Source organism: Ammospiza nelsoni, chromosome 3, assembly GCF_027579445.1.
Source record: "Ammospiza nelsoni isolate bAmmNel1 chromosome 3, bAmmNel1.pri, whole genome shotgun sequence".
Classification (NCBI taxonomy): domain Eukaryota; kingdom Metazoa; phylum Chordata; class Aves; order Passeriformes; family Passerellidae; genus Ammospiza; species Ammospiza nelsoni.
In genome coordinates this window covers 33,754,989-33,767,518 of record NC_080635.1, presented here as the reverse complement: position 1 = coordinate 33,767,518, position 12,530 = coordinate 33,754,989, and the positions used below count along the sequence as shown (strand labels likewise).

General features: G+C 38.9%; 1 protein-coding gene across 1 annotated transcript in view; it reads right to left on the bottom strand.

Moving 5' to 3' along the window:
• Positions 1–12,530, bottom strand: part of KIF26B (kinesin family member 26B) — a 268,000-nt gene that overhangs the window by 174,766 nt on the left and 80,704 nt on the right. Inside the window, exon 3 of the mRNA XM_059468318.1 lies at positions 7,572–8,105. Within this exon, the coding sequence (XP_059324301.1) occupies positions 7,572–8,105 (534 nt within the window). The remainder of the gene's footprint in view (positions 1–7,571; positions 8,106–12,530) is intronic.

Sequence of the window (12,530 nt, the reverse complement as noted above, 5' to 3'; positions counted from 1 at the left end):
CTCAAATCTACTGAATTACAGAGAACTGGCCCAACAGAGAAGTTGCTGCCCCTCTCTGATGCCATTTCAGAAGCACTTTAGAGAAAAGAAAACAATGGCTTTACATGATAGCTCTGTGGAATCACATTTCAGAGTTACATGAGTCTCCAGCCATACTTCCCTTACTTCCCACAAGCACAGAATTGTATCAAAGATTATTTTGTGCATAGTAATATACTTCTCCATGTTTAAAGTCTCAAATACTTTTCTAAGAAGTCAAAGAACAGAATTCTACAAAAGGCACAAAAATATGGTGTTTCTAAATCTAATCTTAATTCTATGTCCTATTTGTGTAAAGCAATGTGAGAAGCAAACATCTTAGTCAATGAGACAGTACATTGATTTGTGGCTTTTTTGAGTGATATCCCTTTGGAATTTAAAGGGAAGCTCCTAAAAATTGCTTTCCAATTCCTTTGTCATCTCCTTCTGATCTCAATTAGAATGAGTTGCCTTTGGTTTAGTACATTTCTTTTTCCTCTCTTTGCAACAGATGCTGAAAAATTAACAAAATACAGGAGTATCACCCACAGGACTGAATCTTTATGCAAAAGTAAAGACCAAAATGCTTCTCAGATGAATGATTCAACCCAAGAGAACTTTTAGAATCTTCACACACTTCGGTAAGGAATTAAAAAAAGAAAAAAAGTTAAAATCATTCTGAAATGTACAACACTTACATGGAACTCTGGAAATGTTGTGGAAACCTTTGGAAAAGCACTTTTCACTGATCTGTTTATCACAGGCCTCTCTCCAAAACACAGCACCTCTCACCCACTTTCAGAAGAGGGGAACAAAGAGGTCATCTAAGCACTGAGTATCCTTCTCCCAGAGAACCCAGTAATGTCTGTGCCAGCAAAATTCAGTGACAGATTCAGAAATTCTAGTCCTTACCTACTATTGTATAAACTTAAGCCTTCTCCACAGATCCTAAGATATCAAATACCTTATTATATATAGCAATTTATATCTGACTTTTTTAATCCTAATATCATAAAATAGGGAACTTTTTATTGCCCATAATCCTTTTATGAATTTTCCTAAGCTTTTGGCCTCAATAATTTTTCTAATAAGTTCCAAAAAACGGTACATTGCATTAAAAGTGTATTTCCCTTTACTTCCAAATTGGCTATAGTAGCTCTCTATGTTCTCTAGGTTCTCAAACTATGAAATAAAGCAGGAGCTGACCATTTTTCTCTCTAGTTCTGTGCCACCTTGTTTACATCATAGGAAATAAAAGGACAATTTTGCCTCAATGCATCAGTTTGTCTTCGCCCTTCTCTATCCCATCTCTACATCAGTTTTCTCACTGCTGAAACACCTTCTCTCAGTTTCTATTTTTTTTCAATTAATGCAAGCAATCAGCACAGCTATTATTTCAGAAATGAAACTAGTCTCACATGGACAAAATCCTTAAGCTACAAGCAGGGAAGGAAACCAAGACTACAAATCCTCACTAATTGTGATCTTCTGGCTTTTGCTAATTTGCAGGATTAACTCGCTCCTATAATAGTCCAGATTTCTTCCTCACATCACAATTGAGTCACGGGGTTTTCATATTCACAGGATAAGCCTATTTAGCTCTTTTCAGTCCATGGGATACCCTTTACCTCTTTCTTCCCTTGGTCACCACAGCATCATGAAGGGGAAAAGTAATGATTCTAAGGTCATTAAGCCATGCATAAAAATGCCATAAGAGATCAAATCGTGCCAGAGTAATGCAAAAAAATAAAACTCACCTACAGTTCACATAGACTCCAGTTTCCCCCCTTGAAGATATTAGAAAAGCAGTATACAACTGGGCTGTTAGTTGAAGGGGTAGACAGGAGGAATGAAATACAAATAGCCAACTCCAGTAATATACAAATTGGATGATCAAACAATCATGGCAAAATGTCAACTGATGACATACACTGACTTTAGTGGGGTCATATCTAATTATTGGTGACTTGGTTTAAAAAGGCTTTTAGCCAGAGGAAAGCTACTTCAGAGATAACAACTAATGCATGGGGGAAGAGGGCAACGGAGATAATCAAGTAAGGATATAATTTCAGTGCCAATGAATTTGTTTGACAACCTGTTTCTTAGTCCAGTCAAACAATCTTTGTAAATAAAATTCTTGCACTTTCAGTATATAGTCTGATTATGGAGTCATTTTGTTAAGAGTCTACGTCACAGAATGAAAAAAAAAAATCAGTGCAAAATTGGCACACATCTGCTCAGCATCATCATTCAGGAGCTCACAGTAATAGGAACAATTTTACTACATTCAGGGAGCCATCATAGTCAAACATGGATCTCATACACATGGTGACTGAACTGCTTTTGAAACATAAGCCATCCTAGAAATTCTGTACCAAAGCCTAACTGCACAAAGGCAAAATACCTCCTGCATTTGGTATCTCAGGGAATTGTGTGTGGTTGCGGAAGAACACAATACTAGAAAGGTCAGTATACAAATCTGGTTTTTTGTTGTTGCTAAGATGCTTTGGTAAAATAGGTCTGGCTCTAGGAAGCATGAAATAATTACAGAAGACACCTGTTAGTCAGCAAATGGAACAAGTAACTTGATTTCTGTACCTTGCACTATATCCTTTAGAAGCTACTTGAATTACCCTGGCACCAATTTAGCAATCATTAACATTTTATCTTCATTCTGCTGAACACTAAGAAGGAATAGAAGCAGCAGCAAACAGAAGATAAATAAATTATACAGCAAAGGCTTGGAAAAAACTTGGAATTAAAATCCTGGATAGCAATACCTCCCGCACAGGCATTGGTTCTCCATCTTGCACCCAAATCCAGCCATAACCAGTTTCTTTTTTAAAGCCTGGGCCTGAATGAATTGATGTGTTATATGGCAGCCATGACCTAAGTAAACTCCAAACAAATCATTCATCACAGCAATGCTGCAGAACAAGCTGGTACATACTCAGAGAACTGCTCTTCTAAACACACGTTATACATAAAGAGGTAACAGAAAGCACATATTGTAGGCTTTCATCAACTGTACACAAACAAAGCCTTTTATAATTTTGAATAGGTTTGAGATCATTATGCCTGGAGCCAAAAGGCTCTCAGTAGTTTAAGATCTAATTTTCCAAACTTTTGGTCAAAAGAGTCTTTTGAAGTGCAGGGGAGAAAGGAACACTTTTTCTGTGAATATGTTCTTTCACAATGTCCCTACTCAAATCCTCACATGCACTGTTTTGTTGCTTACGAAAAGCAAACTTCACAGTCTCCAGGTCAGGAGCAGGAGGTGCTCACTCACTTCAGCCTCTACATTTTCTGTTACCCATTGTTCCCTTTTATAGCCTAAATTGTTCCTGGAACTGTTGACTTTCTCCAGCTCTTCATCTCATTCTGACCTTCCTGTCACTCAAATCTACCAAACACACTGTGCTAAATTTCCTTTGTTTGCCTTTCGAAATTATCTGCTTGGAGATATGAAAGATTCATGTGCAGATCCAGGAGGGTAACTAGAAGACAAGGAAATGCCTACTGTTTTATGCTCTGGGGCTACCAACATGATGAAGCTAATACCATGCTGTTGGTTTAAAGGCACACCAACATGAGAGCCAAGCAGGTAGTTTAACGTTTTAGTAAAAATTGGAGGACTTTAACTCTAGAAAAAAGTGCAATCAGCTTAATCTAGTCACTATTATCAACTCCTTTCCCTTTGAAAGCAAACCCTGAATCAGTCGGAACTCCTAAGGACTCAAATCTTATTCTTTAATGTGGTGTTTTTGTTTTAGCTACTTTATCAGCTTGTGATAATAAAGTAATCAAAGTGTTATGCATTAAAATAAATATTGCATTCTCTATGAAAATGACAAGAAGCAATAATTTCATGAAGGAATTTGGACTTTTCATTCCTACATTAGCACCCCAGGCCCAGAGGGTTTTTTTCTCTTTGGAAGTGTTCAGTAATCACTGGTAACTAACAAAAGTGCACTTAACACTGTGGTATCCTGTAATTCACACCAGCAGCTGCACAAATAATTACAGCCCTTCTCAGGTACAACCTCAACAATTTAAAAGAGTTTTTTCTGAGCAGGGAAGGACTGAAATCCCTCTGAATGGTAGGGAGATCCACAGAACTCGTTACAAGGGTCAAAAGAGTCTGATCCATGAGGCATACAAAGAAACACTACCTGCTGACCAGCACAGAAAGAGAACTATTTTCAGACTGAATCAAATTCTGCCAAATTTTGGCTGGTGTTTTTCTACATTTATTAAACAGAAAGAGGTCAGTTTTACCCTGACCATTTCAGCATTCCTGTTTCCACAGAAGAGTTGTAATGGGCCACACTCTTTGTTTAAGACCAATCAATTCCATTTCCTTGCCTCTGATTCCCTGTTTTGCAAAAGTACCTACCATCAAAATTTGATTCAGCCTCCTTTGAATCAGGCCCAGAGGACATCACAGATCTTTAGAACCAGACTTTTGTTTCTGTTTCAGGGAGTGCATAAATATGGAATCATATAAAGCAGGGACATTGGAGACTGATTGGGTTATCTACACCATCTCCCAATCTCCAGGTAGGATCAGTTTTGCCTAAAAAATTCTTAGCAGCTATTCCTCTGATGTTAGGAGACTCCATTCACTAGTTCCAATAATACATCCATGAAATTACTAGAAATTTTTAGATCTGACATGCATGGCCAGTTAAATCTGGTATACTTCCAAATTTTTTTTCAGATTTTAAACATATAATACATTACTAAAGCTGTATGTATAAATTCCTAATTGTTTTACTTACTCCTCATTGGAAAGTGCTCTTTCTGCAAAATTAATTGAATAGTGGCATTTAAGATTTGTGCTAAACTACTGCAGCAGTTCAGCTTTACAATATCACGACACTCCCTTTTATATTAATTTATTTTTATTCTTTTTCTACTGAAATTAAAACAAAAATAGTAATTAACTGCCATATCATGGTTTTAATTTTAGGCAGGCTGGTAGAGAAGACACTAAAAAGGGAGTAACATCCTGCAACTTAAAACTGTAGTAATTTTTAGTACTTAAAATTGCAGTGAGTCAATTCTGAGCCACAGAACATCACTTTCAAACTAATGTTTTCTCTTTTTTTTTCATTATACTTTAAGGAAGACATCACAATCTGTTTTCAAGGTACTCAAGCATTTCTTTCAGGTTATCTAGACTGTCTAACAAAATCTGATTTACAATGGGACATGTCTACCACAGGTGCCATTAAGTCTAGAGCCATGAGACTGACTTCTCCCTGGACATCTGTTTAACAAGATTATGATGTGGAAGGGTACTGCTCTTCTCTGTGTGAAGTGCAAGGCTTTTTATCCCAAGACATTATTTTCTACTCCTCTCAGGTAACGCACAATGAAGTTTTTCTAATCACTATTCTTAAGGGGAGACAAGAAAACTTAATTAATATATAGACATTCACAAGTAAGTAGGCTAGCACCACTTTTTTTAAATTCACCTCCAAATCAAGAAGGGTTCTAATTAAGATGAGATAAGAGATTCATCTTCCTCGTCCCCTTCCCCAGCAGAGTTTTGCAACTATAAGTGCATAACAAAAATGTATTTATGTGGGACAGAGATCTAAAATGTTTTGAAATTATGTAGCAAGTAAAATTGGTTACTGCACACAAAAGCAGAAAAAATCTTGCATCTTACTAATATTTGAAATTACAGACAAATTACTTTTCAAAGTTTTTTTTCTTACGCAACTAATTCCCACTCTTAACACAGATACTATGTAAACAAACATTAACATCCGTTTAGTGTGCTTAAGGGAAAAAGCTATCATTATTATTTCTCAGCTGGAGAATTAAATGTGGCAACTTGAGTACAGTGAGAATTTTAACATTTGAGAATAAAATCTTAAAGGAAAATATGAAACTCACAATCAACATATTCTAACACAGACCAGCCTTGCTAGGCTTGTTTGGGATTATTTTTTTTTTTTGTAATAAACAAATTTTTTTGTTTATTTTGTTGTTAGCTGGGGCTTTTGGTTGGGTTTTGTGTTGGCTTTGGGGTTTTTTTGGCTGAGAGGTGTCTTGAGAGCAGGCAATCTTTTCTAGTTCAAGGTTATTGAAAATCAAGGGTAGGGAAGAGTTCTGAATTTAACTGAACCCAAACTACAGAATCAGTCTAGACAATTGTGAATATTAGATTTGTCTTCGTGAATATTTTTAAGATAAAATTAATCATCAAGGAAATTCAAACATTATAAAAGGTAAACAAACCCCACAATTTCACAGACCATGAACCTAAAAGATTGTGAATTCAGTAAAATGGAACTAATTTTCCAATACAAATAACAATTATTCAGATTTGTTAAGCTGCATTCTTTGGTTAGTTTTTTTTTCCTTAGCTGAAGCATAGATCACATTTTTTTTTCTTAGATCAAAACTATGCTCACATACTGACCTACCCAAAAATTATTCAGGTTAAGCAGAGCATAAATCCACAAAAGCATAAAGTCATATATTTTCCAGACAAAATAACTGTACTTCATTTCTGGTTTTACCCAGTTTGCTTCGGTACATGACAATATCTTAATGCTTATGAAAACATAGCTTTTTTTCTGGCTATAATATCAGTTAGTTATACTAATAGAAGTTAAATATTAATTTAGGGTTCTATCTTGCAATATGTTCATAATTTAGTAGAAAGACCAACCTCTAAAGTTATTTACGTGCCTAAGGAAGCTAACTGGGACATTTGTGAGAACGTTTGTGAGACATTTTGTGTGAAGAACAGGCATATGTCACAATCTGCAAGTGCTTGGGTACTCTGAAAATCCCACCAGCTGCAGTGAGGTGTGTCAGGAAGCCCACCTCCTGTCACACCAAAAACCTTCTTCTGTGCCCTCTGGTGTGGATGGGTTCTACAGCCACTTACAGGTGTGGTGTACTATAAAACAGACAAAGAGGAAGAAAAGAACATGCTGAAAAGTACACGAAAACCTCCCAGCACTGCTAGGATCTGGAGATTACTGGACCCATTGAACTTGCTGGCATCAAGAATGTAGGCAACTTAAAACATGTCAGAGAAGTTAGTGTCTGCTCCACGTACCCAAATGATCACACACACAGAGGATGGAATAAAAGATCATCCAGATCCTTCCTGAATATCAGCTCAGAAATCACTGGTGCACTAGTGTCATTTTCCTCTTGGGAGTAACCAAGTGTGGCTGGCTCTCAGCTGTTGCTTGAGTATCTTGAGTGAAAGTGAGTGAGGACTGTGTGAGCAAATAATTGAAAATACTGTATGATTAGGTCTCTGCCATTAAAAACAAGAGCTCGGTTCTGCTGTCAGTAAAAGCTGAATTCATAGAAGGTATTCTCATTAATACTGTTTTTGATCTGTGTCTCCCCCAGCTCAATCCCCTGTCAGGGAGACAGTGATTTACAGCACTCCCTGTCCTAGTGCTCACTTACACAGGTGGCTCAACTCCTACCCCCACAGGAGCAAACAGTGTTAGTATGCCCTTGCCAGCTCAGTGGAAGGAAACAAGTATGTTTTGTTAATTGAAAAGACTTACTTGGTAGGGGTAGAGAGTGACTCCATTCGTTCTTGACAAAGACCAGGTGCCATCAAGGTACTGGTGGGCCTGGATGGCCACCGAGTTGAGAACATTACCATTGCTGGGGCTGGTGGCCATTTGAAAGCTGACCTTGGCTTGGTGTCCAGGAGAGCCATTTTTTTTCTCCACCCCGTTTCCAATTCCTAGACTGTTGGGTTTTCCACCATGTTTGTTGGCAACAAAGCCTGTGTAGTTGGATGGAGCGTAAGAAGCAGGCACGTAGGCCCAATCCCTGGGCTGCAGGCTGCCCATGTGCCGGGGGCTCACCAGCGTGGGCACGTTGGACAGAGGCGGGGGAGAGCCTGGCGAGGCATCGTAGTGTTCTGAGTTGGCAGCTTGCTCCAAAGTCAGCACCATCTGAATGGCCTCTTGCTTCAGCTGGTTCAGGTGTGTGGCACAAACATCACATCTGTTGTCCTTCTCGTTCCACGCCTTCCGAATGGTATTGGGAACCTGGAGCTTCTCGTGAATCACCGAAGAGAAACCTGGGTCCTAAAAATCAAACAGAGGAGGGTAAGGGGGGGACAGGAGAGAAATGTTTAACCACAGTCACCACAGTGAAACATTATAACTGCATTTCAAAAGCAAATTTATGAGATAAGCTTAGAATGCAAACAAAGGCCATTAGATATAGTCAACATATGCCAGCAGCAGAGCTGAACAAAATTGAGAAACTGGATTGTGTTGGAAAGGAAAAATTCTTTTACTGATAAGTGGCAAATATAAATCCACTGCAAGCTTCAATGCATGGCAGAGAAAAGGAATTAACCTGCTTCACACCACTGCACCTAATTTCTGGCTTGAATGAAATCTGCTCTTAGTTACATAGGTGAGATTAAGAGCAACTCCACTATAGCCAGTGAACTTGTTGCAAGGTTCACAAATCCATCTACTCATCAACCTCAGCTTTTGCTATTCAGAATACCCAGGAAATACTTTCCAACAAAAATTTAACACTTCAAAGACAGCAGAAAAAAAAGAAGTACCACCACTCTCTCAAAAATCCTTTCCAGAATTCAAAACAGATAGATAGCTGATCAAATCATTTACCAAGAACACCCTTTCCAGCCAAAAAAAAAAAAAAACCTCTATGTTAACGAAAATTCTAGCACTATTTTGGGTATCTGCTGATAACATCAAAGTAAAGATTTTCTTTAAAAAATACAACATGTATAGAGTTAATAATCTGTAAAGAATTATTTTTTTGTCTGAAAGCATAGTTCTGATGCAAAACCACATAACCAGGTTTAAAGCCTCTTGTCTCATAGCCTTACCTCATGGGTAGATATTCGAACATCAGTGGTGCTGCGCACAGGGCAACATGCACCCTGATCTGAGTGCCATCACTGAAGTGCAAATAGTGAAGCCAAACAGCAATCTTAAAGCAGGCTTGTCACCAAATTGGCCTGGTTCTTACAGTATCACACAGTTTTAGAAACAGCAATGATGTGTGCACAGAGCAAAAAGTGACAGTTATTTGATGGAAATATTTCTTGGAATTTTCACACCACATTCCTGTGGTTTTACAGATCAGGCAGGACAGACTTCACCTGCCCCTCCCTAATTTTTAGAGACTTACTGGTGGATTTTTTTATGAGTAGTCAAAAAGTTTTTAAACCAAGAGTATCAGAATCTTTTTCTCTTCATCTTTGTGGCTTTAACAGCTTTAGCAGTAAAATCAGAGAGTGCATGTCTGTGTGAGGGAAAAAAAATCCACAAATAGACAGCACTCTTATCAAGTAATTAAGTAATTTGATGAACCCCATGCATTGAGATAGACAAATTTCTTGTCTTGATAGTTTGGCTGTGCTGAGAAAGTGGATAGGGGGTATAATATAAGGAGGGAGAGAATTCATTGGTAGAGGGTCATATTCATTATGATCCATCTTTATTATAGACTCAAGCATTTTATTTTCACTGTTTAACTACCGTGAACAGCTCCTCAGCATGCAGTGATTAATTGATTCATAAATCACAGAGCCTCCTTATGCACAGCAGCAAAAGAGCAGTTCCAGCCACAGAAGCCCAGGAGAGTCATATAAGCTGATGGGAAACAACAGGAGGCTGAGGTCTGATCAAGCCTCAAGCTGGTCATTTCTATTCCACACACAAAGGGGGTCAGAGCATCAATGTGTGTCAGGAAGGCAGGAACTGGATTCTGCACCAACCCTTCCCCATTAACCTTCAGGAAAGGGACCAGTGGAAATCAGGGGGAAAAAACAGGATGCAAAACATGTCAAATCACATTTTCCATCCCAGACCATAACTAGGTCAACAGATCACATCAGATATAGGCATCCACTCCATGATGCCAGGTGTGCCAGGAAATAATTCTCTATTTTCCCCATAATGAGCTAGACAAAGCTGCCTATACAGCTGAAGTGAGGTATGAGTCCTCTTTTCAGGCTGCTCCACATCAGCGCAGGAAAAATCCTTGCCAGCTCTTCCTTCAGCTAGCAAGTGCCACAGAGGTGGTTGCTGTTCTTTGAAAGCTAACTTCCCCAAAGCAACTGGGCTTGGACCCAGGTAATTGTATACAACATTCAGATCCAGCAGCAGTTGGAACATGGAAATTTCTGGATACTGTGATAAATATTCCAAGGAAATAAAGCCTTCTCTAACATAAGCAAATGTCATCATGATATAAATATTCAAGTAGCACACCAACTTTAAAGAGTGCTGGACAGCAGTGAATTCAGCTTCATCTCAGTGTTAAAACAAACATCAGATCGTTCTGTGATACAACAATAAACACAGAGAGGGAGGGAGAGAAGAAGGCAGACTGTTCCTCCTCAGGAGCAGAAAGAAGAAACAGGCACAACCTGAATTGATTACTCCCAAGATTAGCCCTACTAATCTATCACAACCTACTAGATGGATAGCTCAGTACTGGATCCAAATCTGGGATATGAAACAGAAAAGTCTATGGGACAGCAAATTAATTTGGATAAACTCAGCTTCCAGAAGGACATTAGTCACAGTTTGTTCTCAAAACAAAACTGATAGAGCCTAGAGAGTTTACTTCCTTATTCTGCACTAGGCAGCTCTACTATAATTTCACAGAAATGGCTGACAGTCTTACAAAATATCTAGCAGGGAAGAGGCCACTTCTGAACAACCCCTATACCCTTGCTCAGAGAGCAGACACACTACACTTGCTGTTTCAGTATTTCATCTGCACACATTCCCCCAGGAATCCTTATCAGTTCAATATCTGCTCCCATACAAAAGTGATGGGCAAGCCTCACTGGATAAGCACTTTGAGCCAGCTGCACAGAGCAGCAGGAGCTGAAAAAGGTTACAGTCTCCAGTGAAACATGTGAGGTCTAAGAAACTCCACACTCCCTGGCACAGGAGCAGATTTGCTCGTGAAATTTGAGGTTGATAATGAAAACACCATTTATATTTTGGCACTCATTTCCAGTCCTGATGGAACAAAGCATAGTGACACTGAAAACTGAAACAGAACTTCAAAAATCAAGAGAGTTTGCTTTGAGTTCAGGGCAAAGGTTCATGATGGTTTCTCTTCTGGCTGCAATGTTGGGTTCACCCAACTTTCGTATAAACAGCATTACTGTAAACTCCTATTCCTATAATAAACAAATGGAGGCATGTAAGAGGTCTGAAAGCCTCAGAAGATCAGCCACAACACAGAGCATTGCATAAATGCACGAGGCAAGAAGCAAACTAAACAGAGTGCACACTGAGCTATTATGCAAGAAGCCTTTTCACATTACCTTTGAGCCCTCAAGGTCAAGTAAACACCAAGATAGTGACTAATCTCTCGTCTTTGCTCCTGAACTGAAAACCCACATGAGAAAGAAAGAAGCTGGAAGGAAATTTTGTATGTTAGAGACCTATCATAGGTGAACTGAGTAATTCTTGTTCTACCCAGTGAAAACATATACAGAGAATGGGCACTAGTTAAGAAACGCTGAAGGACACAGACAGCTCAACCAGGGTAAATGCAGTCCTGACTTCACAGGGGAAAAGGAACTGCATGATTACTGTATGACAAGGTAATGCAGAAGATTCCTCCACATCCTTCATACCCCTTCATGAATCTGCACCTTGCTGTATAGTGTTCACAGTGTTTTAACTCCATGTAGGAAAGCAGATGACAAAGAGAATAAATCCTTTCCTTCCTGCCACCCAGCTTAGAGCCCATCTTCCTCAAGAGAGAAAGCAAACAACCATTTCCAGCATGAAGCACCCTCTGCTTCACACATACATTTACACAAAGCTCACGAGAGACACAATGAAAGCAGGACATGCTCAGCTGGTGGACACAGAGACAGACAAGAAATAAAATGAACAACCTGCACTTTTACATGTTAAAAAGAATCTAGTTGATCATAGATTTATATACAAACACCTCACACACATCCTACTCTTCTGCAAGCACATAGCAAGCAGATACTAATATAGGTTACACTCACTAAGATTTCATACATAACTGTATTTTATTTGGTCAATGACAGCCTATGCAAGTCAGACGTGGTAGCCTTACATCTTTACCTCAGAGAAAAATCAAATATACAATGGATCTCAAGACCTTCTTGAACAAATTGTGTTCTTCAACACCAATATTACTCATTGCTCTTCACAGAAAGACAAAGCAGTCAATACTAACTAAATCACAGAGGCCAGCTTCTGCTTAAAGATGCTCACAGAAGACTCAGGGAGTTCTTTTGTTTCTGGAGGGGTCCATGCAGAAATGACTGCTGGTATGTAATCCATCACACAAGGTAAGGGGAGAGGTAGAGAAAAGCAATGATCAAAGTTCATCCCAGGAAGGAGTTTTCCAGATTCTCCCACTCCACAGGCCAGGTGTAGAAGGACTAATTGAGAAAGCTCCATAGGAGGGAAGCTTTACCCTGATAAAAAACCCCCATATTATTCCATGACTGTGCAAAC